The 26,440-nt window shown below is 44.0% G+C and overlaps 1 protein-coding gene across 1 annotated transcript in view; it reads left to right on the plus strand.

Moving 5' to 3' along the window:
- Positions 1-624: 624 nt before the first annotated feature.
- Positions 625-26,440, plus strand: part of LOC310791590 (uncharacterized protein) — a gene marked incomplete at both ends in the record, with an annotated part of 26,929 nt that continues 1,113 nt past the window's right edge. The window contains 9 exons of the mRNA XM_083653257.1: positions 625-1,116; positions 1,483-1,665; positions 1,708-2,130; positions 4,349-4,386; positions 8,639-8,812; positions 13,598-13,771; positions 14,849-14,984; positions 18,152-18,274; positions 22,013-22,025. Coding sequence (XP_083509383.1) covers positions 625-1,116; positions 1,483-1,665; positions 1,708-2,130; positions 4,349-4,386; positions 8,639-8,812; positions 13,598-13,771; positions 14,849-14,984; positions 18,152-18,274; positions 22,013-22,025 — 1,756 coding nt within the window. The remainder of the gene's footprint in view (positions 1,117-1,482; positions 1,666-1,707; positions 2,131-4,348; positions 4,387-8,638; positions 8,813-13,597; positions 13,772-14,848; positions 14,985-18,151; positions 18,275-22,012; positions 22,026-26,440) is intronic.

Genomic DNA, 26,440 nt, shown 5'->3' on the forward strand with positions numbered 1-26,440 from the left:
ACAGCTCTACTTACTATATCCCTTCCTGTTCACCTCAAACTATACTTGACTAAAATATACTGTATGTTCCCATTTTTCACGAGTTGTAATAAAGTTCTAAAACTTTTTATATGCACACAAAAGGCTTGTTCCACAAAAGGCTTATTCCTCTCATTTTGCTCACAATGCGCTTCTCAAGCACTTCTCCTTTGCCAAGATAATCCATCCACCTGGCAGGTGTGACATATCTAGATGCTGATTAAACATCATGATTATTGCACAGGTGTGCCTTGGCCTGGTCAGCTCTAAAACTCCTGGTTGAGTAATAACAACCAGGCAGGACCTGCTTGTCCACCCACCAGTAACAAGCTGAATTGAGTCCATGGAGTTTGGAATGTGTAAATTATCAGGAAATGTTTGCATTACTCTTTACTCACTCATTGATTGAATATGTTGTTTGGTCTTTCAGAAACTCTTGCTGCGTGTCAACGTCAACACAAATCTAATCTGAAGCAAAAGTTTGAGTGTCTGGATGAATGGTTTCCTAAAGCAGGAAACAAAACACTTCTGAGTCAGATCTACACACAGCTTTACATCACAGTGGGAGCAACTGGAGCGGTCAATGATCAACATGAGGTCAGACAGATGGTAGCAGCATCCAGGAAACCAGCGAGACCAGAAACAAAAATCAGATCTGAAGACATCTTTAAACCCTTACCTGGAAGAGATAAACCAAAAAGAACAGTGATGACAATGGGAGTGGCTGGCATTGGGAAAACAGTCTTAACACAGAAGTTCACTCTGGACTGGGCTGAAGACAAAGCCAACAAGGATATACACTTCATATTTCTGTTCACTTTCCGACAGCTGAATCTGCTGAAAGGGGAGTTCAGCTTGGTGAAACTTCTTCATCTCTTCTCTCCTGACATAAAAAAAGCAGGAATCTGCAGCTTTAATGAGTTCCAGGTTGTGTTAATTCTTGATGGTCTGGATGAGTGTCGACTTCCTCTCGACTTTGAGAACAACGAGATCCTGACTGATGTCACAGAGTCGACCTCAGTGGACGTGTTGCTGACAAACCTCATCAAGGGGAATCTGCTTCCCTTCGCTCACATCTGGGTAACCACACGACCTGCAGCAGCCAATCGGATCCCTCCTGAGTGTGTTGACATGGTGACAGAGGTGAGAGGCTTCACTGATGAACAGAAGGAAGAGTACTTCACGAAGAGATTCACAGATGAACAGCAGGCCAGAAGTATAATCAACGACATCAAGACGTCACAAACCCTCTACATCATGTGCCACATCCCAGTCTTCTGCTGGATCACTGCTACAGTTCTGGAGCATCTGTTGAAAGCCAGTGAGAGAGAGGACCTGCCCAAGACCCTGACTGAGATGTACATCCACTTCCTGCTGGTTCAGTCCAAGCAGCAAAACATCAAGTTTCCTGGGAGAACTGAGACAGAGACCAGGGAGATGATTCTCTCTCTGGGAAAACTGGCTTTTGAGCAGCTGGAGACACGCAACCTGATCTTCTATGAAGCTGACCTGAAGAAGTGTGGCATTGATATCACAGCAGCCTCAGTGTACTCAGGAGTCTTCACACAGATCTTTAAAGAGGAGTGTGTGCTGTACCAGCAGGACAAGGTATTCTGCTTTGTCCATCTGAGCATTCAGGAGTTTCTGGCTGCTGTCTACATGCTCCACTGTCACACAAACAGGGATAAGGAGGTTCTGGAGACATTCCTGGGTGGTGAAGAAGAAGAAGAAGAAACATCTAAAGGCAGTGAACAATCCCTGGATGTCTTCCTGAGGAGAGCCATGGTCAAATCCCTTAAGAGTGAAAATGGCCACCTGGACCTCTTTGTCCGCTTCCTTCATGGTCTCTCACTGGAGTCTAGCCAGAAACTCTTGCGAGGCGTGCTGGGTCAGACAGAGAGCAGACCAGAAAGCATCCAGAGTGCCATCAGCAACCTGAAGAAGATGCACACTGATAGGTCAAAAAGGGAGCACTTAGATACCTCTCCAGACAGAAGCATCAACATCTTCCACTGTTTGGTAGAGATGAATGACCAGTCAGTACATCAGGAGATCCAACAGTTCCTGAAGTCAGAGAACAGATCAGATCAACTCTCTGAGATCCACTGCTCAGCTCTGGCCAACATACTGCAGATGTCAGAGGACGTTCTCGATGTGTTGGACCTGGAGGCCTACAACACATCAACGATTGGGCGACAGAGGCTGATCCCAGCTGTGAGGAACTGCAGGAAGGCTTGGTTAGTCATTACATTACATTACATCATTTGGCAGATGCTTTTATCCAAAGCGACTTACAATAACACATTTTTGTCAGCAATAGAGCAATCAACTTATGCAACACAGTCTATGACAACTACAACTTCTGAAGGAACAGTGATACAAGTTTAGTTTAGTTTTTTTTTTTTGAAAGAGAGAGAAAGAAGTTAGTTCAAGAACGGCCCAGATGGAGCCTGAAAAGGTGTGTCTTTAGTCTTTTCCAAAAGATCGGCAGTGATTCAGCTGTCCTGACCGAAGGTGGAAGCTCGTTCCACCATTGAGGTGCCAGGGACGAGAAGAGTCGAGATCGGGATGAGCGACTTTTGAGCCCCCGTAGCGAAGGAGGGGCAAGGCGTCCTGCACTGGTGGAGAAGCGAAGGGAGCGCTGAGAGGTTTGGAACCTGACCATAGATTGCAGGTACAGGGGAGCTGACTGGTGTGTTGCCCTGTAGGCCAGTACCAGTGTCTTGAATTTGATGCGTGCCGAGATGGGAAGCCAGTGGAGGTCCTGGAAGAGGGGAGTGACATGAGAGAATTTGGGTTGGTTGAATACCAGACGGGCTGCAGCGTTCTGAATGAGCTGAAGTGGTCGGATGTCGGTGGCAGGTAGGGCGGCCAGGAGCACGTTGCAGTAGTCCAGGCTAGATGATAAGTGACTGGACCAGGAGTTGAGTCGCTTCTCTTGTGAGAAAGGGACGGATTTTGCGGATGTTGTAGAGGGAGAACCTACAAGAGCGTGCTGTCGCAGCTATGTTGGCTGAGCAAGACAGCTGGTTGTCAAGGATCACCCCAAGGTTCTTAGCTGTTTGGGAGGGAAGTACAGTGGTATTGTCAATGGAGATGGAGAGATCTGCGAGAGGGCAGTCTTTCCCTGGGAGGAAGAGTAGCTCTGTCTTACCAAGGTTGAGCTTGAGGTGGTGGGCACACATCCAGTCGCCAATGTCTTTGAGGCATGCAGAGATGCGAGCCTCGATTTGAGTGTCGGAGGGCGGGAAGGAAAGGAAAAGCTGGGTGTTATCAGCATAGCAGTGATAAGAAAAGCCATGAGATGAGATCACATGGGCAAGAGATCTGATATAGAGAAGGAAAAGTAAGGGGCCCTTACTGAGCCCTGGGGGACACCGGTGGTAGGAGGGCAGGATCTGGAGAGGGACCCTCTCCATAAGACCTGGTATGAGTGGTTCGAGAGATAGGAAGCAAACCAAGAGTGTGCAGACCCTGAAATACCGAGGTCAGACAGAGTGGAAAGAAGGATTTGGTGGTTGACTGTATCGAAGGCAGCAGACAGGTCAAGGAGGACAAGGACAGAGGAGAGGGATGAGGCCTTAGCAGTGTGAAGGGCCTATGTGACTGCAAGAAGAGCTGTCTCAGTGGAGTGAGAAGCCTTGAAACCGGACTGCAGAGGGTCCAGGAGGTCATTCTGGGAGAGATAGAGAGAAATTTGTCCGGACGCTGCTTGTTCCAGGGTTTTGGAAAGGAATGAGAGAAGAGAGACAGGTCTCTAGTTCTGAATAGCAGTAGGGTCAAGGGAGGGTTTCTTAAGCAGAGGCTTGACTCTTGCAGTTTTTAGAGCAGCCTGAACAAGACCTGAGGACAGAGAGGAGTTTATGAAGGTAGTGAGGAAGGGAGATATGTCAGGTGAGATGATTTGGAGGAGAGAGGAAGGGATAGGATTGAGGGGGCAGTAGGTGGCTCGGTTAGAGCTGATGAGTTTAAGCACTTCATCAGGAGAGAGGGGAGAGAAGGAAGTAAATCCAGGGACAGGGGGCAGAGAAGCAGGATTGGAGTCGGGAGTGTTAGTGAGGGTACCTGGAGGATGGAAGGAGGAGCTGATGTCATCCACCTTTTTAGTAAAGAAGGTTACAAAATCATCAGCAGAGAGGGGGAGGGGAGGGAGGGTTGAGGAGCGTGGAGAAGGTGGAAAATAGTTTACTGGGGTTGGATGCAGAGGGCTGGATTTCAGAGATGAAGAAGGAGGTTTTTGCTTTGGAGACAGCAGAGGTGAAGTTGGCGTGGATAAGGTGGTAGGAAGAGAGATCTTCAGGGTGATGTGATTTTCTCCATTTTCTCTCAGCTGCCCGAAGCTCTGTTCGATAAGTTTGCAGAGATTCGGTTAGCCAAGGAGCAGGGGGAGAGGATCGGGCAGGCTTAGTGGTGAGTGGGCAGAGAGAATCAAGAGCGGAGGAGAGGATAGAGGAGTGGTGGAAGCCTCGTCAGTGGACAGGAGAGCAAACTGCTCGGCTGAGGGAAGCAAGGAGAGGACGGTAGAAGAGAGGGAGTTAGGTGAGAGAGTTTTTAGGTTGCGTCGGGTGGTGGTCGAGTGAGGGGGGTGATGGGTGGGAGGAGGGGAGGGGGATGGGAAGAGAGAAGGTGATAAAGTGGTGGTCGGATACAGAAAGAGGAGTCGCAGTGAGGTTAGAGGTGGAGGATCTGGTGAAGACCAGGTCAAGCACATTCCCTGCTTTGTGAGTAGGAGGAGATTGAGAGAGGTAGAGGTCAAAGGATGAGAAGAAGTTAAGGAAAGGCAGAGATTCATCATCAGTACTATAATGAAGTGGACTAACGACAACACAAGAGCTAAGTGGTTTATGATAGAAAAAGAGCTGGCACCATTTTCAATAAAGACCTTACCTTTTATAGATAAAAAAAGACATGGCACAATTAAAAGGACAAAATAGATGCACAAATAATACATTAAATAACTGGAAACAAATCTGCAAAAAATATAAAATAAATAATGAACTATTTTATCTCAGAGAAATGGCTTGGGATCCTCAATTTAAACCGAATAAAATGGACAATATATTAAAACTCTGGTCATCAAAAGGTTTACAAATATTCTCGGAAATGTTAATTAAAAATGATATAATTTCCTTTGAAGCAATATCAAATAAATTTATTTTAGCCCAGTCAAACTTTTATAAATATCTACAACTTAGGAGCTATATCAGTAATTTCCAAAATAGAGAAGGCAATCAAGAACAGCATCCTTTAACAAGGTTTATGATAAAGAACTATAATGTAGACACTAACAATATCCTCTCTAAAATATATCAAATGCTAGAAGAAAATAATGAAATACAAGAAGACACAATAAGGACTAAATGGAATGCAGAACTAGGCTTATGTTTAAAAGAAGAAGAATGGCAAAACATACAAAACAATACATAAAACAACGAACTATAAGTTTTGGAGGGAGTTTTCGTGGAAAATATATACAAGGTTCTTTATCACACCAATAATACAGTCCAAGTTTACAGCATCTATTAAACCAGATTGCTGGAGAAATTGTGGTGAAGAGAGTGCAAACCATTCACATGTTTTCTTTTTTTGTCCATCACTGAAAACTTTCTGGCAATTAATTATAACCTGTCTTACAAACATTTTCCAAACTAAAAAGGCATTTGAACCAAAACATATAATTTTAGGAATACCACCACCTGAACTCACATTAGAAATAGATAGATATCTTTATAGAATACTTAGAATCGTAGCCATGAAGCAGATAACAAGGAATTGGTTAAAACCTACTCCACCCGTCTTTAATAAATGGAAGTCAAATATAAACAACATTCTAAAAATGGAAAAAATAACTTACAGAATCCAAAACTTAGAGGTAGAGTACTTGAAACGATGGAATAAATGGATTAACTATACGGAACACACCTGAAAATGAAGTTTTTCTGTGCCGAGGAATTACTGAAGAGTTAAGGGGCGTGTGTGTGTGTGAGTGTGTGTGTGTGTGTGTGTATGTATGTACGTGTGTGTGTGTGTGTGTATGTGTGTGTGTTGTGTCTGTGGTTTTTTTTTTTTTTTTTTCCTCGCTTTTCTTTGTGTGTGGAAGCATGTGTGTGTGTGACTGTGTGTATGTGAGTAGGCATGCAATTTTTTTTTATTTTTTTTTCTCTTCTTTTTTTTTTAAATTTAAAGTATTTGTTGCTGGGTTTTTTTTTCAATACAATTACAATGGCTGTTGTATATTATTGTCCTTTTTCTTTTCTCACATAAAAAATACATAAAATATTGTAAGTATGTTATGTAGAAGTATAAACAGTTAATGCAAATCTATGTAAAAAACAAATTGAAATCTTGCAATAAAGTATAAAAAAAAAAAGGAAAGGCAGAGATTGTAAGGTTACTGGCTGGATGTTGAAATCGCCCAGAAGAATGAGTGGAGTACCATGCTCAGGAAAGACGGAGAGAAGGGTGTCCAGCTCGTCGAGAAAGTCACCAAGCATGACCAGGCGGGCGGTAGATTACCACAATGTTGAGCTTGATGGGTAGGGATACGGCAACTGCATTGGACTACAAAGAGGATATGGACAGATGAGAGAGAGAGGTGACAGTGTACGTCCATTTGGGAGAGATGAGGAGACCAGTGCCTCTGCCACGGCCAGAGGCTCTGGGGGTGTGGGAAAGTTAGTCCTGATGTGAATACCAACAGTATAGAACAGTGTAGAGCGACCTTCATATACAGTAGCTGACACAATCAGAATTACTATAAAGATATATAGTTCCTCAAACATACACAACTGTTGTTCTACATACTGTAGCAGTGGCACACAGTAATTACATTACTTTTTCCTCTAACAGAGTAAAGTCAAGTCAAGTCAAGTCAAGTTTATTTGTATAGCACATTTCATACACAGAGGCAATTCAAAGTGCTTCACATAAAATGGTTGACAGGAAAATAAAAGAAAAGAAGAGAGTAAAACGGACATTTAAAAGCATCACAACAACTTTAAAAAAAAGAGTATAAAAAGTGTATTACAGGAAAATAAACGAAAAGAAGAAATAAAATGGACATTTAAAAGCATCACAACAAAACTTAAAAAAAAAAAGAGTATAAAAAAGTGCAATAGGCAGCAGGCGCAGCAGTTGCAGAAAGAGCTAAAACTTATAGAGGACTCATTGGGTTTGCATAGTAGCTGTCAGCAGTTAAAAGCGACGGTAAACATAAAAGTCTTTAGTCTATTTTTAAAAGTAAGTAAGGTTGGGGCAGATCTGAGGTCTTCAGGCAATTTGTTCCAGCTAGCAGAAGCATAGTGGGTAAATGCAGCCTTCCCGTGATTTGATTTGATCCTAGGGACAGTTAATAAGCTGGACCCTGTTGACCTAAGAGTTCTAGACGGTTCGTAGCGTGGGAGCAATTCAGCTATGTATTTTGGGCCTAGGCCATTAAGTGATTTATAGACTAATAACAGTATTTTAAAATCTATTCTCTGACACACTGGCAACCAATGTAAGGACTTAAGAACTGGAGTGATATGATCAGCTTTCTTAGTCTTCGTTAGTACTCTAGCAGCAGCATTCTGAATGAGTTGAAGTTGCCTAAGTTCTTTTTTGGAGAGACCAGAAAAAAGGCTATTGCAGTAGTCTAACCTACTATAAATGTCATTACTGTTCCAGGTTCAGTTTCACATTCCAATTAGTTATCTAACAGATAGGTTGTGCGTTTCATTCATTCGTCTATCAACTCTTTATTGGTGTAATTTCTATGAAAGATCCCCCTTGTATTATTCTGCCTTCAGAGGTATTTATGAATTTTGTGTTTTAGGCTCAAAACTTAAAACCCGACCAAATCTGTGGTGAAGCCTGACTGACTCTAATGGTGCCAGGCTGTTTTTTTTTAATCAAAAGTTGAACTGCCTGTGGAGCTCAGGCTGAAAATCTCTGTCATTTTTCATTCCACTTTTAATCACTTTTTACAGAAAGGCTTCCATGAATTTGCATTTATGAATTATTTTATGTGTGGTTTTTACTGATACATTAACCCCTTTTGGAAAAATTCAAATAATATGATACTGTATAAATAATAATGATTTTTATTTTGACATTTTTATTGTGACATCAGTGATGTCAAGGGGGAGGGGACCGGGCACTGCATAATGGGTACTGCACCAATCGGGGGGCGGAGAAGAGTGGGAGAGCATGATGTATGAATGGGGGAAGGGGAATGGGTAGATGTACCCATGGGGGGGCGGGTGAATGGGGAGAAAGGGAGGGAGGGAACGGGCACGGGTATTGCACTAGTAACAACAACAACCATTATCATTATTATTGTCCTAGTCATTATCATCATCATTATTGTTGTTGTTGTTGTTAATTATTTTTTTTACTATTATTATCATTATTATTGGTGGTGGTGGTACTGGTAGTAATACTACTAGTCGTAGTAGACGTAGTTAGTTAGTATGCTGTATATGTTATGATTGGTATGCTATAGTCTCAGTTCTGCTTTGATAATCTCTCATTTTACATTAAATCTGTTAACAGATTTTGTGGCTGTGAACTCTGAGAGACCTGAGCTCTGAAGTCCTGGTCTCAGCTCTGAAGTCCAACTCCTTCTTTATTATTTATTCAGATTGAGGTTCTGCGATTTGACAGACGCTCACTGTGAAGTTGTGGCCTCATCTCTGAAGTCCGACCCCTCCCATCTGACAGAGCTGGACCTGAGTGACAGCTACCTGGAGAACTCAAGTGTGAAGCTGCTCTCTACCGGACTGGAGAGTCCAAACTGCAGATTAGAGACTCTCAGGTCAGACCTATTTGATAATGTGCTGATATGAATATTGTAATTTGCTCTATCTCTATTGTGTCTTTCCATCTGAAATCAGACAGTAGGCATAGGTATCGTTTGGATTTTATCGATACCTTTCATCAATACCTATCGATACCTATTGATTTTATCGATATCGGTACTGCTTATCGATACCAATATATATCATATCATATATCATATATATCAATACTCTTAGAGATACTACTCTCCATAATTTGGTGCAAAAAATAAAGACATGACATGAAGAGATGCATAAAGATTCAACAGTTATTTTATTACTTATTACAAGTTAAATTCCTGAGAAAGCCTATTTCACTTCTGTGAATATGATGATTTATTAAACCTAGGCCACCTGGGGTCCAGTTAGGTTAACATTGGTGCATCTCATAACCTGTGGGCACAATAGGGGGGCATCGGCATTGCGGCTTGTCAGCATATATATATTGTGGCACCGGCCACCTATGCAGTAGAAAATTGAATTATTTTTGGCCGGCAAAGATGGCCCTGTATCTTTCTTTGTCCAGGCAGATTTAGTGGCAGATTTGGGAACCAGAGTTGTTCTGCCTACTCTGCTGTGAAACTACTCCGCTGAGAAACTGAAACTCCGCTGTCAAATGATCACCGTGATGTGTTAATTTCTGCTTTTAGCAGACCGCTGTGAAACTAAGACCAAGCCCGGGCCGAGCAAAATGCAGGTTGTGTTGTGGCAAAACGTTGTTGAACATGAGAGAGGCGACAACATTTACGAGACGCATATAAGGAGGCAAAGGCAAACATCAAAGCTGCAGCTCGTTACACCGAGCAGCACGTCTCTCGTCAGTTACCAAGCAGGCAGCGATAACCAATGATGTAAGGAAAAGGAAGTCTGAGCTGTGGTAAGGTTAAGGCAATGTTTATCATTCTTTCACTCGTTCGAAGATGCCAGCCTGCTATGTTAAGTGTGTGTGTCTGCGTGCGTGCGTGCCTGCATGCATATACAGTCAATGGCGTCAAAAGGAGAAAAAAATACAGAGATAATATTTTTGGTCCATATCTTGGCCCAGATTTCTCGTTATATCGTTATTGGCCGCTCGTACATACGTGTTCCATAATAACGCAGAGAATGCTGTCTTATTGCGGAATGTATTCTGACACACTGTTAACGAGGGTTGCATCAATATACAAGTTAATAGCGTGCGATTCGGGGGGAGTATGAAAGCCGCTGAGGGCGCTGAACTTGAAGCTCACCTGTGTAATTGCGGGATTTACTGTCACCAAATCCTATCCAACAGGGTAGGCTCTGTATATAGTGACAGGGCAGGCTCAGCGAGCACACACACACACACACACACACACACACACACACACACACACACAGAGGAAGGGACACAGTGCGTCACCATGCAGTGAATGTGCATCTCACAGACCTGTCCGTCATTAGACCGCTCTAAAATCCTCAAATCTGAACAGATTGCTGTTATTCCATTTGCTCTGTATCCACAAGATCCCAACTGACATTTACCTGCCAATCAAAGACCGCACCTACTTTTGTCCCATGCCTGCCTTTATTGACACTTTATTGACATTTGTTCGCACAAAAGTGGGATTACAAAACATGCCTGCCTGGTAAACAAATGTGCACGGCTGGTACAATTTCAAATCGGCCAGCCACTTTGGCTGACAACAGGCTCATCAACACTTTCTCACGCCGGCCATATGCTATGTTTCGACCTAGCCTTGTTTTTAAATTGGAGCCATTTGACCAGAGAAAACGGCTGTAGTTTTCCCCATGTCACTCTTAAGGGGGAATCATGCTACAACACCCAGAATGCATTGTGCACGTCACTGACTGGAAACTCGACACTAACAAAGTTGCCTGCAATACATCTCTTTACTGGGGCATATTTTCATTTACAAAACGTTTTCTTCCTTAAGTCTGGATAAATCACACCCGTTTTCAAAGGATTATGAAACAAACCAGCAAGATAGTCAGTTACGTTACGTGGAGTTTGTGGACCAACTTTATCTGAACGGATGGCTCTGGATGTAACTAATTTACTGCAAGCTAACATGTTACAAAGTGAACACCGTCGCTGTACGTTGTTGTTCTGTATTCAGAGTTGGCAAAGTCCACATAATATTCTGTGACTGTCAGAAAATAGGTCAGGTTCAGCAAAGCACTGTGAGGTTTGTGCAACGCGAGGCAGAGATTTATCTCTGTCTCAGAATCATCACAGGGCAGTCGTTCGCTTTATCAGATTATTGTATTTATATTGTTGTGTGAATCAGCAACGCGATGCCTCCCATCATAAAACTAGTTTTCTTCCAAATATACTACTGATCTTTTAAACCTGCCGCAAATGTAGTCACAGCACAGGAGTGTAAACACGCAACATCAAAAGCCTGGTGCCGCTTCATCATTGTTAGGGAATGGTAAAAAAAAACAAAAAAACAATAGCAGCACCGAACGTCCAGGACCTTATTAACTCATTCACCGCCAATGACGTCTTTGACGTGTTATCAGAAATAGCCCTCCCCGCCAATGACGTGTTTGACGTGTTTTTGTTTTTATTGGTGCAGCGCCTGCAGCAAACACTTGCCCAGCCTGTGACACAGACACAGGTCCCTGCCTTCAAAGGGTAGCCGACAGCACGCGATCAAACACATACCGCAGCTGTTGTTTTGAAATTGAGCAAGAGGAAAAGCAGAGAACGGGTAACGCTTCCTTGTGCAGACAGGAGAAACGCCATTGAAACGCCCTCGGCGCGCTGCACGAGCTGGAGTCGCCTTCCTCTGTGCCAGCCAGGAGAAAACGGGAGAAAGTAATCAAGAGATGTGTTTGATCATCGGAGGAATGAGGAAATGATCGATCAGTTTGCGAGGGCGGTGAGGACGTGTTGAATAACCGAGGGGAAAACGGGAACGATCAAATAGCAGAGTTGATATGACAGGGAGACATGGACGAGGACGGGTGTACCAGAACAAATCAAAAATAAACACAGGAACAGCTAGGCAGCAGCGGGCAGAAGGCACTCACAGCAGCCCGCTGTCCTTCTCAAGAGCTCTTCAGTTGGTTCATGAAATCGCTGGGCTGCGTGCCCTCCAGTGTTGCTCCTGGCCAATCCCAGCGCCACAGGGCGTGGTTATTGCTTATCCTATGTTGGGTTAGAAATCTAAAAGGGGGATCGTGTGTGTGTGTGTGTGTGTGTGTGTGTGTGTGTGTCTGTCTGTCTGTCTGTCTGTCTGTCTGTCTGTCGGTGTGTCTGTCTGTCTGTCTGTCTGTCTGTCTGTCTGCACACTCACACCGAGTAAACTGTATTGTTGAATGTAAAAAAAAAGCACTTCATGTGTATATATATATATATATATATATTTTTTTTTTGTCATTTGTGTCCTAACGAATAATATTTACATGTCTGATGTCAATACAGTTCAAAATAAAAGAATTGAGAGTGAGTTATGCCTGAGATTGTGCCCTTTTACAAAAATTGCCTTTTCTCCTGTTCATTTTCTCTGGGAGAACTTTTGGGGGAAAACAGGGTGTATATAAATGGCTATAAGTAGAGTACAGAACATGCTAAAAGCTCACTTTTTTTTTCCTGGTGAACCCAGAGACGTACATCTTCATTTTGAGGTATTGCAAATCACTCTGGTGCTAATAGATAATTTACTGTGGGTCTTGAAAGATGACCAACAATTATGAAAATCTTTGGCCTGTGCTAAATATTGGCAGTCCTAAACTGGCGGTGAATGAGTTAATTCCTGGTACCGACCAATCAGGAACCGGTACCAAATGATATCGGTGCTTGGTACCATCCCTATCAGACAGTGCAACATTTTATCTTCCTGAGTAAATTCCTTTGTGGTAAAATGAATTGTTCTATCATAACTCCAATTCGAATACATATTCTGATGTAAAATGCACTTGGGACACCAGAGGTGTTGTTCAATGTAGGTGTTTCCAGACTTAAAGGGGTGTGATGTGAACTCTGGTAGAACCTTGGCTTGTATAAGACGAATCAGCGTGACGTCACTTGCTACCCAGAAATGCGGAACCCCGCGGCAGTTATTCGTATGAGTTGAGCAAAACAAACGTTAATATCTCAAAAACTATACATCACCATCACTCATATTTTCATACATTCTGAGTGAGAGCAGAATTAGCTAAATAATTTGATGTATAATATATGCATATCGTGTTAAAGTTGTGTGAACTGTCGCAGTTTTTAAAATGTAAACAGAGTCAGCCGACTAGTCAGACACTCAAGCCTCTCAAAGCTCACGCTCCATAGGGTTCCATTGCTGTTGCCACCCAGTGACGCGGTTTGTTTACCAAAATGCTGCTCGGTTGATCGGATCCCTCATAGCTTTCTGGAATTGATAAAACCCCAAATTCTGTGATTCACTCTCATCTGTTGCTCCAGTAGAGACAATTAGAGAGTTCAGGTTAAATTAAGGTCAAGTTCCCATTAAGTTACGGTGCAGTTAGGGGTAAGTTTCCCACCCAACTCAAATTCAACTTTTTATTACAATTATTTCCAGAGAAAATTGCCATATTGTCCCAATAAGAAGTGCATTCTGGACCTAAGGTCACAAACGTCAAGGCACAAACTGCAGATGTATTCATCTGGTTGGTTATAGAATGTGTTGAGGGGAAATGGAGAAATCCTGAGACAGAGATGTGACAGGCTGTCTGGTTTCAGATGGAAAGACTACAGTCTAGTAAGCCAGTAAGCCCTCTGCAATATTTCATGTAATGTTTTTGCTTTATTCTTTCTTCAGATTGAGTGGCTGCAGCTTATCAAAGACTGGCTGTAAATACCTGGCCTCAGCTCTGGAGTCCAAACCCTCCCTTCTGAGAGAGCTGGACTTGAGTTGCAATGACCTGCATGACTCAGGTCTGAATCTGTTCTCTGCTGTACTGGAAAGTCCAGACTGCAGACTGGAAACTCTCAGGTAAAATCAGTTTGCACTTTGCAGTTTTTCTCAGTTGATTCAACACATTTCTCGTCTCTCAAAACAGGATTCCTGAATCTGCAAAGGTCGCCCTGCAGGTTTTACATAAGGATTTGGATTTTATTGATCCAGCTTCATATACACAGCAGTGAAGCTCAGTGACTGAGAGAAGATCATCCATACTCTGATATCTTGTCATTGTTACTGCACCTCTCTCTGTTCCTCTCCAGCTGCTTCAGAATAGAGCAGCTGGATTTTAACCAGTAGGAAGGTGACCTCTTCATCTCCCCAGTTTTAACATAATGTTGTCTGGTTCCCAGTTAGATAGAAAATGCATTCATTAAAATGCTGCTGAACACATTTAAAGCAGGCTAGTTTTGGTCCTGAATTTCACTGGCCAGTCAGGCGGGAGAGAGTCGTATGCTCATGCACGAGCACCAAGCTCCGGGCCGCGGATGCGCGCGCAGCAGCAGCAGCAGTGCTCTGAGTCTCTCATGGCCGAGACGGGGGCTTGGGCATGGGGTGAGAACAGTGTGACATAACGTAGCGTTAACATTACTTTATTCTCTTCAGAAACCACTCCGATTTGCATGTTAAAACAAGTTTGCAGCCTAGGAACTGGAAAACATTGTATTGATCTATTAACGTCAGAGGAAGCCAGGATTAGTCAAAGCGATATGAGCACGTCTGCCGTGTGACTTTTCCGGGTTTATTGTCCTGCGTGGGGGGGTACAGATGGAGGTAGGGGATGAATTTCGAGGTTTGACTGACAGATTGAGGGCGAATGGCGTTACGAGATTTACTCACAAGCTCGTTTTAATACTTTTCCATTGGTTGCATTTGGTAAAAAACACACAGAGACGTGAAGGGTGACCAATGGCACTGATTTATGACATAAAGTAAAAAAGTGAAAAAAGGGACATTCGAGGTCCTGGCACAACAGCGACGGTATAATGGTCAGTTAGCCTCATCAATAAAGTCTTGTCAGTACAAATAATACAATAATGACAATATAAGAGAATAACATGTCTTCTTGTCCTTCAGGCTGAGTGTCTGTCAGCTGTCAGAGAGAAGCTGTGAAGCTCTGGCCTCAGCTCTCAGCTCCCATGCCTCTATTCTGAGAGAGCTGGATCTGAGCAACAATGATTTCCAGGATACTGGACTGATGCTGCTCTCAGCTGGACTGGGGAGTCCACACTGTAAACTGGAGACTCTCAGGTCAGGATCACTGTTGCTGTTCAACAGACCATTTAAATTATGTTCTACATGGGCGTCCGGGTAGTGTAGCGGTAGATTCCCTGCCAACACGAGGGTTGCATCCACGTGTTACCTCCGGCTTGGTCGGGCGTCCATACAGGCACGATTGGCTGTGCCTGAGGGTGGGAAGCTGGATTGGGGGTATGTATCCTGGTCGCTGCACTCGCGCCTCCTCTGGTCGGTCGGGACGCCTGTTCGGGGGGAAGGAAACTGGTGGGAATAACGTGATCCTCCCACGTGCTACGTCCTGCCGGTGAAACTCCCTTGTCAGGTGAAAAGAAGTGGCTGGCAAATGTGCATGTGTCAGAGGAAGCATGGCGCTAGTCTTGGCTCTCCCCAGATTGGAAGAGGGTGGAGCAGTGACCGGGGCAGCCACTAGAGCAGCAGGGGGAATTGGCCAAGTACAATTGGAGAGAAAAATGGGGGGAGGGGGGGGTCAGAAATAAAATCTGCTCTGCACATGAATGTCAAAGAAAATATGTGAACCCTCATTTTCCTGCTGAAGTGATTTTTGAAACCAGCTGAGAAACCATCTTTCAGCTCTACTCTCTCTCTGCTGAGAGAATATTTCATTATTTCTCTCCACACTGCCTCTGTTGGTGAAACCTGAAGCAAAGGACTTGTCACAATATGTTAAATTGAGTGCAAAACTGAAATGAAAACGCAAATATTGGAGACAGTTTTTTTTGTATTATAAGTGATTTCAAAGCAGTTTATTAATGAGAACATCCAACATGTAGCTGGTTTTAATCAAAGAGTTTCCACTGAGAGCTATGATCTGTTTTTAGAGGGTTAGATTCAAAAGAAACAATAAATGATAAACTATTAGTGTTGACTGATGAAGCTGAAAATCTTACAATACAAATGTTCATATCAGGCAGTGTTGACTTTCATAACTATGCAAAATCACTATTTCTCTAAGTTTAATTTTCCTCCTGAATTTTCCTCCTGAATCAAAGTTAAATTTAATTTAAAACATCTTTACTGACAGAATACTCGACTTAGAGTTTGAATGAGGAGAAAACAACCTGAAAAGTCACATTGAATACGTTCACCAACAGATCCTCCTGGAAGACAATACAGCAGCAACTGGTCAGCAGTTACATTTCTTTTTGTGGTTCATACTCTAATATTTACAGTTGCAGTGAGCTTCAGTTGGTGCTCTCAGCTGAAGGCCTTTCAGTTGCCAGCTGTCTGCCATGCAAAGAACTGGACTTTGTTAGATAAACTAATCATCTATACTGTTTATAGATGATTATGTAAGAGGTTGAATGGGTTTAAGTAATTATGTTACTAGCACTTGTGCACTTGAAAAAGTGCACAATTATTGTTATAAGCAAATTTGTACATTAGATCTGAGGAATTATGGTATTCACTGACTATCTGATTTGTGAAACTTTTATCCCATTTGTGAAAAGCAAAATAATAGGTGGTTTCACTGAGATTTCATAGTTTTTCCCCATCTAGACCACATAAAACCAGGTCCAGTTCAAAGTACATTACACTTAGACCTTTCAAATCTGGGCTAGATTACCAAGGGGCCCCGGCTGACACCCTCACCAAGAAACACTTTGAGATTTGGGAAACTTTTATCCTATCTGTGAAAATGGAAAATGGAAGATTTCATTGTTTTTGCCCATCTAGACTGCATAAAACCAGGTCTAGTTCAAAGACCATTACACTTAGGCTTTTCCAATCTGGACTAGATTACCAAGAGGACCCTACACTCTCACCAAGAAATACTTTGAGATTTGTGAAAGTTTTATCCTGGTATGAGCACACTTGAACATTAGACTAGGGAGGAATGACGGCCATCTTGTATTTGAGGTCAAATCTGACTTCCTTCCACATCTGACAATAAACCTTATGGTATTGACTCACTACGTGAGAAGTGTCATGCTTTTTATACAAGGAGTGCACAAGTGTTATAAGCACATTTGTACATTAGACCCAGGAGAATGGCAGCCATCTTGGATTTGAGCTCAAATCTGACTTCCCTCCACATCTGACAATACACCTTATGGTATTCACTCACTATGTGAGAAATTGCGTGCTTCTTTGAAACAGTGCATAATTGTTATAAGCATATTACATTAGACGCGGGAAAATGGTGGCCATCTTGGAATGTTGGTCAAATCTGACTTCCCTCCACATCTGAAAATAAACCTTATGCTATTCCCTGACTATGTGAGAAATGTCATGTTCCTTTCAAAAAGTCCACAATTCCTGTATTTTTGGGAGCTTATCCCCTCGCTCTACTATTTGAAACTCTGGCAGCAAGACAATCAGTTTTCTCTGTTAAAGGAGCAAAACTGTAGTCCATAATTCGAGTATTGAATGGTGATTCCCATTTGTGTGTGTTTATGTCTCTAAATGTTGTACGTTTCAGGACCGCAATGGAAACAAGCCGCAAGGCTTTATTGTGTTTTTATCCTGGGTGAACCTGTCTGTTTCCCTGTATCTGTGTTGACTTTTTCACCAAAATAAATCAATCAATCAAACTATGGAACAGTCTACCTACTGAGCTGAAAACACAACACGATTTTAATGTTTTTAACAGGGGTATTAAGTCATGGTTAAAAGAGAAACAACTGTGTTCTCACACTTAATACCCTTGTAGACCTCTGGTGGTACTCTGTGTATTATGTCTGTATTGTGTGTACATTGTGTGTACTGTATTGTATGTACATCCTTGAATATTTGTATGTATAGCTTTCCTCACGTGGTTTTATATTTGATTATGTTTATTTTCGGGTATGTCCTCTGGGGTGTATTTTAGTGACTTTCTGTATAGTGACTTTCTAGTCAATACATTTGTATGTATAGCTTTACTCTTGTGGTTTTTTATATTTGATTTTGCTTTTTTTTGGGTATGTCCTCTTGGGTTGTGTTTTGGTGTAGGAGTCGCCTGTGGACACGTATTGAAATTAGCGTTCCGCTATGAACACTTAACACTGTGTATCTGTGCATACATGTATGTTACATCTCCAATGCTCTGTGATGTCCATATCAAATAAACTTAACCTAACCTAACCTATGTGTGTCTTCCTGTGTGTGTGTGTGTGTGTGTGTGTGTGTGTGTGTGTGTGTGTGTGTGTGTACGTGCATGCGTGCAGGCTGTCAGGCTGTCTGCTCACAGAGGTTGGCTGTGCTTCTCTGGCCTCAGCTCTCAGCTCCAACCCCTCCCATCTGAGAGAGCTGGACCTGAGCTACAATCATCCAGGAGCCTCAGTGAAGCTGTTGTCTGTTGGACAGTGGAGACTCAGGTATGGAGAGGGAACATCTGCTAGAAGACTGAGAGTCACACACATGTTTTGCAGCATTTGTAGGTTTTTTATAATTTTAAACAGGCTGAGAATGGTAGATGTGTCTAAATTAGGGTCAATTTTAAAATGTATACATTTCCCAACACACTGGTAAATGTGGATAAACAAGCAAGCCCTGCCTGGAGGTGTGAGTCATGTTGGCGAGTCGACATGACTCGAGTGTGTCTTTAGTCTTTCGGAAAAGACTAAAGACACACCTTTTCATGCTCCATCTGGGCCCTTCTTGAACTAACTTCTTTCTCTCTCGAAAAAAAAAATACGAACTTAACTTTACCACTATTCCTTCAGATGTTGTAGTTGTCATAGACTGTGTTGTAGTGATGCGCGGGTCAGGGTTTTTTAAGGCCCGCCCCAACCCAACCAGTCATTGGAGCCAGCCCGCCCCGCCCAGCCCGTTAAAATATCTGAAAATTCTGAACCCAGCCCAACCCAGCAGCCCGCAACGGCCAATTTAATGTAATATGTCTCCGGACTCGGGAGGAGCACAGCAGAGCTCTCCAATGGTGTGCAAAGTAACTCCGTCTCTCCCCCCCCCCTCTCTCTTTCTCTCTCTCACACACACACACTCACATGCGTTGCGCGGCTGCTTTCATGTCGTCGATTTCTTTCTGCTTCGTCAAACTCCGCTATTATCGGTCTTTCTTCAATTAATCCAAGGTCTTCAAATGGAGGTAGCTAGAGGTAGGCTACAGAAACACTTCTTATTCTTCCCCATTTCTTTTAATTACCTCATGCACTCTCAATTGTTGCATACAACTTGACTACTGCACCTGCAGGTGCAGACGGCTTGCAGATACAGCTTCAGACTCGCTGACGCTGTCTGATTTCTTTTAATTACCTCATGCACTCTCAATTGTTCACAGCCTACTCACGTTGCAGTAAAGTTGACAAATAGATCACAGTCGAGTCCACAACAGAAAATCTGCAGTGGCATTAGTTTTATGGACACTTGCAAATAATAATTACAGCGAATAATCCTTCCAAAATGTTTGTTTTGAGAGCACATAGGCTACCTCATTGAAGCGTTTCTTTACTCCATGTAGGCTATAGAGAGTGCAGCAGGAGTCTGTCTGATTGTGTGTAGGCGTAGGCCTACGTGTGAGAGAGAGTTCACGTCTTAAGGTTAATTACTCTGCGTGTTTCACTGCTCTAAATTATTTAATAATGTTGCTTTGTCACGTTCTGAGCCTGCCACGCCCGCACCCGCGATATTTTCATAATTTGCCAACCAAGACCGCCTGCAGAGCGGGCCAGCCCGCGGGACCCGGCGGGTTCTGGGTGACCCGTGCATCACTACTGTGTTGCATAGTTGATTGCTCTATTGCTGACAAAAATGTGTTATTGTAAGTCACTTTGGATAAAAGCGTCTGCCAAATGACGTAATGTAATGTAAATGTAATGAGTCGAACCACCATCCAGCTGAACTAGCTGCACCAGGCAGGGCTGAGCTGAGTGGGTCCAGCTGGACTAGCTGCACCAGGCAGGGCTGAGCTGAGTGGGTCCAGCTGGACTAACTGGCACCAGGCAGGGCTGAGCTGAGTGAGTCCAGCTGGACTAGCTGCACCAGGCAGGCAGGCAGGCTGAGATGAGTGAGTCCAGCTGGACTAGCTGCACCAGGCAGGGCTGAGCTGAGTGGGTCCAGCTGGACTAGCTGCACCAGGCAGGGCTGAGCTGAGTGGGTCTAGCTGGACTAGGTGCACCAGGCAGGGCTAAGCTGAGTGGGTCCAGGTGGACTAGCTGCACCAGGCAGGCTGAGCTGAGTGAGTCCAGCTGGACTAGCTGCACCAGGCAGGCTGAGCTGAGTGAGTCCAGCTGGACTAGCTGCACCACGCAGGCCTGAGCTGAGTGGGTCCAGCTGGACTAGCTGCACCAGGCAGGGCTGAGCTGAGTGGGTCCAGCTGGACTAGCTGCACCAGGCAGGCCTGAGCTGAGTGGGTCCAGCTGGACTAACTGGCACCAGGCAGGGCTGAGCTGAGTGGGTCCAGCTGGACTAGCTGCACCAGGCAGAGCTGAGCTGAGTGGAGCAAAATAGAAATTAGAAAAATGAATAGAAATTAAAATCAAGCTGTCAAGCTGAACACAATGTCAGCAGCCGACAACTTGTTTCCACAGGGAGAGCTGCTGGCCAGCATGGAGAAATAAGGCCAGTTTCCACAGGGTTTTCTACAGGGAGAGCTGCTGGACATAGTATATCAGAATCGGATCAGAACAGAAAAAATGTGGATCGCTGCATCCCTACCTTTAACATCTTCTGGTCAAGGGCTGTTCAGAGTCAGCTGTTTGGCGTTCACTCAACATGAACATCTTATCATTTGATCAAACCGTGCCTCTGACCAGACAACAGAGAATGAGCTCCTCGTCTGCATGTCATGTGATACATGATTCAGATGTAACGTCACATGATTTAGCACATTATACAACAACAATAACACAATTGGATCTCTTTGGAGGCAATCTCTGTTTATTCTGACAAAAGCAAGCAAATAATAACAATATCCTCTGGTCAAGCATGAAAATCTAACATTGCACTGACAGATTACCTTCAAATTCACCAGCCATTAATGTTAAATAGTAAATCATTGTATTGTGTAGCAGCATTTTGGCTGATATGTTATTGCAATGATCCCGGGTTAATGACTAAACTCATCAGCTATATGTACTTAACTTTAGACGTCTCAGAAGAGCATACGAGTAACACCTAATGAGCCACATGCAGATTAACGTTACAACACTTTAAACGTAATATATGACAGCATTGTGCCTGTTGGGTCTCCATAACGTTAGCCTCCACGGTGCTCGCCGCTCGGTCGGTGTCATCAGATCAGTCCAGTCCACAGTCCCTAATGGACAGCAGTTATTCATCACTGTTAACGTTACACATTTACAGTTGCAGTTATCTAACGGGGCCAAGCATGATGGGAATTGCGCCCCTCCCACTGGCCATGATGCCCTGATATCCCTAATGCCACCTTGGCAGTGCCCTGCTACCAGCCTGCTAATGTAACCTGCCTTATGCAAAGGATGTGTCATTAGCTCATTTTAACACACATTTCAGAAAAATCACTCTTCACGATGTCAATAAAACAATGGCCTTTGTGTCCTGGCATGTGGTCTTGTGCCCTAACAAAATTGCGACACAGAAGGTGCCCCCTCCCCCCCCAGATTTTCGTAATGCTGGCGCTGTCAAATTAATTTACACCTGGTTATCCACCTCAAATAGTGACAGAAGTTATGAAATAGTGTGTGAAATTTTTTACAAATATACCGTGTTGGGCAATGATTTCAGTCTCCACCTGAAGAGTCACAATGCATTATGGGGGAGATGAGTATATTGAGTAAGCCCCCGGTCTGTACTCAGAAATTCTTGCATTCTCGCCTACACAAAATTAATATACTGTACAGTGTGAACACACTACCTCTTCAATTGGAGTATCAAAAGTACGCTGAGTAGAGCTATCCGAACAGGCCCATTGACTCTGATTCATAAAGTTGAAGCTGAGGAATATTGTTTGATGTTGAATGGAGGATATGAATCACAGCGTCTGGAAAATCCCTCCTATGGAAGGTTATGAAGGTTCAATGATCAAAGAGATGTCTGACTTTATTTACCCCCCTCCCCCACAGTGTGGACCATGATGCAGTGCGGTGGTTGAAACCAGGCCTGAGGAAGTGTAAGTGTGTATTTAGTTTGATCCAGTTTATATTGAAATAGAAAGCTCATGTGTGACATCTATTCATTCAACCTATTCTGAAATAAGATGTGTTATGATGAAATTGAAGAAATAAACAGTCAGTCTATTAATACCATAAAACTTCAATTAAAAGCCAAGTCCCATATAGACATCGATCCCTTTTACTGGCCGGATGTCGCTACACGTTTTGAAAAATAAATGCCCCCCTCAGTATTTATTTATTTATTTATTTATTTATTTATTTATTTATTTATTTATTTATTTATATATTTATTTATTTAACTTGCATTCAAACGTCAGTCCCAGGTCAGATCGCAGAGAAAAACGTCCAGAAATTCAAGCTGTATTTTTCTTTTCTTTTTGATGAACAAAAGTCAGAAGCAGCAGTGAGACATTTCTCCATTCATTCAGCCCACTTGACTCACTTACTTATTGTAGAATCTCCCATTCGTCTCCTCTGTCTCTCCTGCGCTCTTTTTTAAAGAAAATCAAGGAAATCCACTTCCTTCCTCTTCAATCCATTCAGTCTTAAAAACTAAACCTCAACATATAGACAGTTTTCACAGAACTGTGTTGCTAGGAACAGTTTGAAACCTGTTTCCTGCCAGTTATTGTATTAGCAAACATTGTAACAGGAAGTATAGGGGCAATTTAGAATGTTTATGTTGTCTGTGTGGGTCAGGCTTTTTAAAGGCCGGCACCAAACCAAACCGTTAAGAGAGCCAGCTCGCCCCGTTAAAATATGTGACAATGGAGCCCCCAACCCAACCTGGCAGCCTGCAAACTACAACCTAATTTAACTCTCGATTATAGGGAGGAGACTGGAGATGATGTGCATTGTCTACGCGAGCTCAATTTCTAGGGTGGAGACCTAACACCTAACCTAACACCGCCCGCCTTAGACAATTTTAATTACTCTGGAGACAATGTGCCATGGGCGCAACATGTTCTGGGATTTATGATGTCACAATATGGGTCACAAATCAGTGATGATGTCACCGAGTAGCTCACACGCTCAATTTCTAGGGTGAAGACCAGGGGCGGACTGGGATTATAATTCATTATAATTAACCAAGCAGGCCAGGCCGATACGGGCCGACGCGCGTGCCGGCATCCGAAAGCGTCCAAAGGGTCGTTTGAAGCCAGACTTGGGCTGTTTGAAGCCCAATTTGGGCCGTTTGAAGCCAGATTTGGGCCGTTTGAAGCCCAATTTGGGCCATTTGAAGCCCAACTTGGGCCGAGTCCAATTTTACAATGAGATGCACCCACTTTAACCCTGAATAAAGTAATAAAACCACTAGTAAACCAGTAGGCGGCGCCTGGCCTGCTGTTCAGTGAGTGGCCTGACTGGGGGCACAAAAAAAAAATTGTTTTTGTTTTTGCAGGCCAGGCCAGGCCAGGCCAGGCCACCGGGCATTTGCCCGACGTGCCCGATTATGCAGTCCGCGCTTGGTGGAGACTCTGGAGACGATGCGCCATTCGGACGAGGCCTCAAATGTTACGGTTGCAAATGGATGTATATATTTTCATTAAGTAATTTTGGCATCGTTTGTTGTCTAGGGGTGAAACATATCTTCCATGCTAACCATATAGCACACATAAATGGTATATCAGTTTGGGACTGGGAATTAGCATCCAGTGATTGTTAGAAAGGGAGGCTACTAACAACTCGTTATTGTATATATATTGTGTATATATAGTATAGGTATATAGTATACTATTGTAACTCGTAGCTGTCGACCAACCCTCTCTCTCGGTCGGCCTCACTTGGCCTGGCGTCCAGGCATCGTTGGTCTGGAAACCAACGTGAACAGGTGAATCCGTAGATTCCAAAACAAATGTCATATACTAATTTGAATTAAATTGCACAATGGATACTGTAATCTCCATGCGTAATTTGGACATCTCCACACCATCGCATCATACATCACATCAACACCATCGCATACCAATAACACTGTGTTCTATAACTGTCACATCCTCACTCTCTCTCTCTCTCTCACACACACACGCACAAACAAACAAACAAAAACACACACACACACACACACACACACACACACACACACACACACACACACAGAGGGGCGCAGAGCAAATGAATGGGCGTTCCCAAGTCATCTGCTATTCTCCGTGATGTGCAGAATGTCACTTGCGCTCGCGCAGCAACAGTGATTCATGCAGGATTAACTAAGAGGATGAATTAATTAAATGATTCAAAGACGTGGTGAGCTTGGTGAGGCCGTTAACATCCACACAACCAATCAGTGTTGCTTCTTTCATTCCCTCCAATTCATTTGTGTAAATGCCAGGTTGTCCGTGTGCATCAGACATATCCAAAACACAGCGGTCATTATAGATACATCTACTAATCCTTTGTAGGTTAATACAACAGGGCTTATTACATTGTAGCCTATATATTAATATCATCACTCTGTTTAGGCTAAAACATATGTTGTGCCTAATCTAATGTCCACATTCTAACTGCACGCTTACTGTAATTAGAGGTTTCCTTCATCATAGGCTATAACATACACATGTAAACAATGTGTGTTTCTTTAAGGGATGTGTGAGAATTTAATTCTAGCCTATTTCAGTATATCTAAATGGTCCACGTGTGGGGTTCATCTTAATAGGCTATATCATGCATGCAGGGAAAGAGGTTACTTACTGTAGGCTATCAGCCAACACAAGTCATCTACTGTTAATACACTACAGGGGCCAGTTGCACCAACTGGTCTTACACTGGTCTTAAGCTAAGTTGGTCGTAACTTTACGACCTAACGGCTTAAGCCTTCTTTTCAGCCAGTCTCTCTCCCTCAGTCTCTCTCCCCCTCTCTCTCTCCCCCTCTCTCTCTCCCTCAGTCTCTCTCCCTCAGTCTCTCTCTCCCTCAGTTGCTCTCGTCTCCCTCTCTCTCTCCCTCTCTCTCCCTCAGTCTCTCCCCCCCTCTCTCTCTCCCCCTCTCTCTCTCTCTCCCTCTCTCTCCCTCAGTCTCTCTCTCTCCCTCAGTCTCTCCCGCTCTCTCTCCCTCAGTCTCTCCCCCCCTCTCTCTCTCCCCCTCTCTCTCTCCCTCAGTCTCTCTCCCTCAGTCTCTCTCTCCCTCAGTCTCTCTCTCCCTCAGTTGCTCTCGTCTCCCTCTCTCTCTCCCTCTCTCTCCCTCAGTCTCTCCCCCCCTCTCTCTCTCCCCCTCTCTCTCTCTCCCTCTCTCTCCCTCAGTCTCTCTCTCTCCCTCAGTCTCTCCCGCTCTCTCTCCCTCAGTCTCTCTCCCCCTCTCTCTCCCTCAGTATCTCTCCCGCTCTCTCTCCCTCAGTCTCTCTCTCTCCCTCAGTCTCTCTCTCCCTCAGTCTCTCTCCCCCTCTCTCTCCCTCAGTATCTCTCCCGCTCTCTCTCCCTCAGTCTCTCACGCCTCTCTCTCTCCTCTCTCTCCCTCTCCATCTCCCTCTCTCTCTCCCTCAGTCTCTCCCACCTCTCTCTCTCCCTCAGTCTCTCTCTCTCCCTCAGTCTCTCCCGCTCTCTCTCCCTCAGTCTCTCTCCCCCTCTCTCTCCCTCAGTATCTCTCCCGCTCTCTCTCCCTCAGTCTCTCACGCCTCTCTCTCTCCTCTCTCTCCCTCTCCATCTCCCTCAGTCTCTCCCACCTCTCTCTCTCTCTCTCTCTCTCTCTCTCTCTCTCTCTCTCTCTCTCTCTCTCTCTCTCTCTCTCTCTCTCTCTTGCAGCTTTCACAGTAACATTTATGGGATAATGAACTTAAACAAAACTATTACCACTGCAGGAATATTTAGTTTTTAAAGTATAATCCATCAAGTGTGATATTGTCAGCAAGTCAAGTCACTGCAGCTCTATGCACAGTAGCAGGCAGCAAACGTCACTATTGAGTAGAAAATAATCACAACATGGCACAACATGCTGTCATTTAAAGAAATAGGCGCGACCTTTGGTTTCATGTTGACAGCAAAGAGAATAGGTTGCTGTGTGAGCTGTCCTGGTGAATGCCTGGCTGTGTTTAGTGAGGTGGAGCTGCTGAAACAGGTGCAGGAGAGCTGGCTGCAGAACACGCTCTGCCCAGAAGGTAAAAAGACCGGTTTGGAGAGTTCTGGGCGGTTCCCAGCAGTTTGAAGTCGATGATAAACTACTTTTTGTGTTGCCAGTAGGTGGCGGTATGCCAAACTGCACGAAATCTCGAACTGCACTCTGCCGGGCTAAAATCCCCACGCCCCCCCCCCCCGAGTTTGAAGTCGATCGGACAAACGGTTCTTGAGATACTGTTTACCAGTAGGTGGCGCTATGCCGAGACTGTGTGTGTGTGGGGTGAGGGTGAGGGTGAGGGTGAGGGGGGGTTGGCGTGATATCGGTCGGCCCCGGCCGACGTTCCGAAAGTGACAAATCACACCCAGC

This window comes from Poromitra crassiceps, assembly GCF_964638095.1.
Source record: "Poromitra crassiceps genome assembly, chromosome: 16".
Taxonomy (NCBI): Eukaryota; Metazoa; Chordata; class Actinopteri; order Beryciformes; family Melamphaidae; genus Poromitra; species Poromitra crassiceps.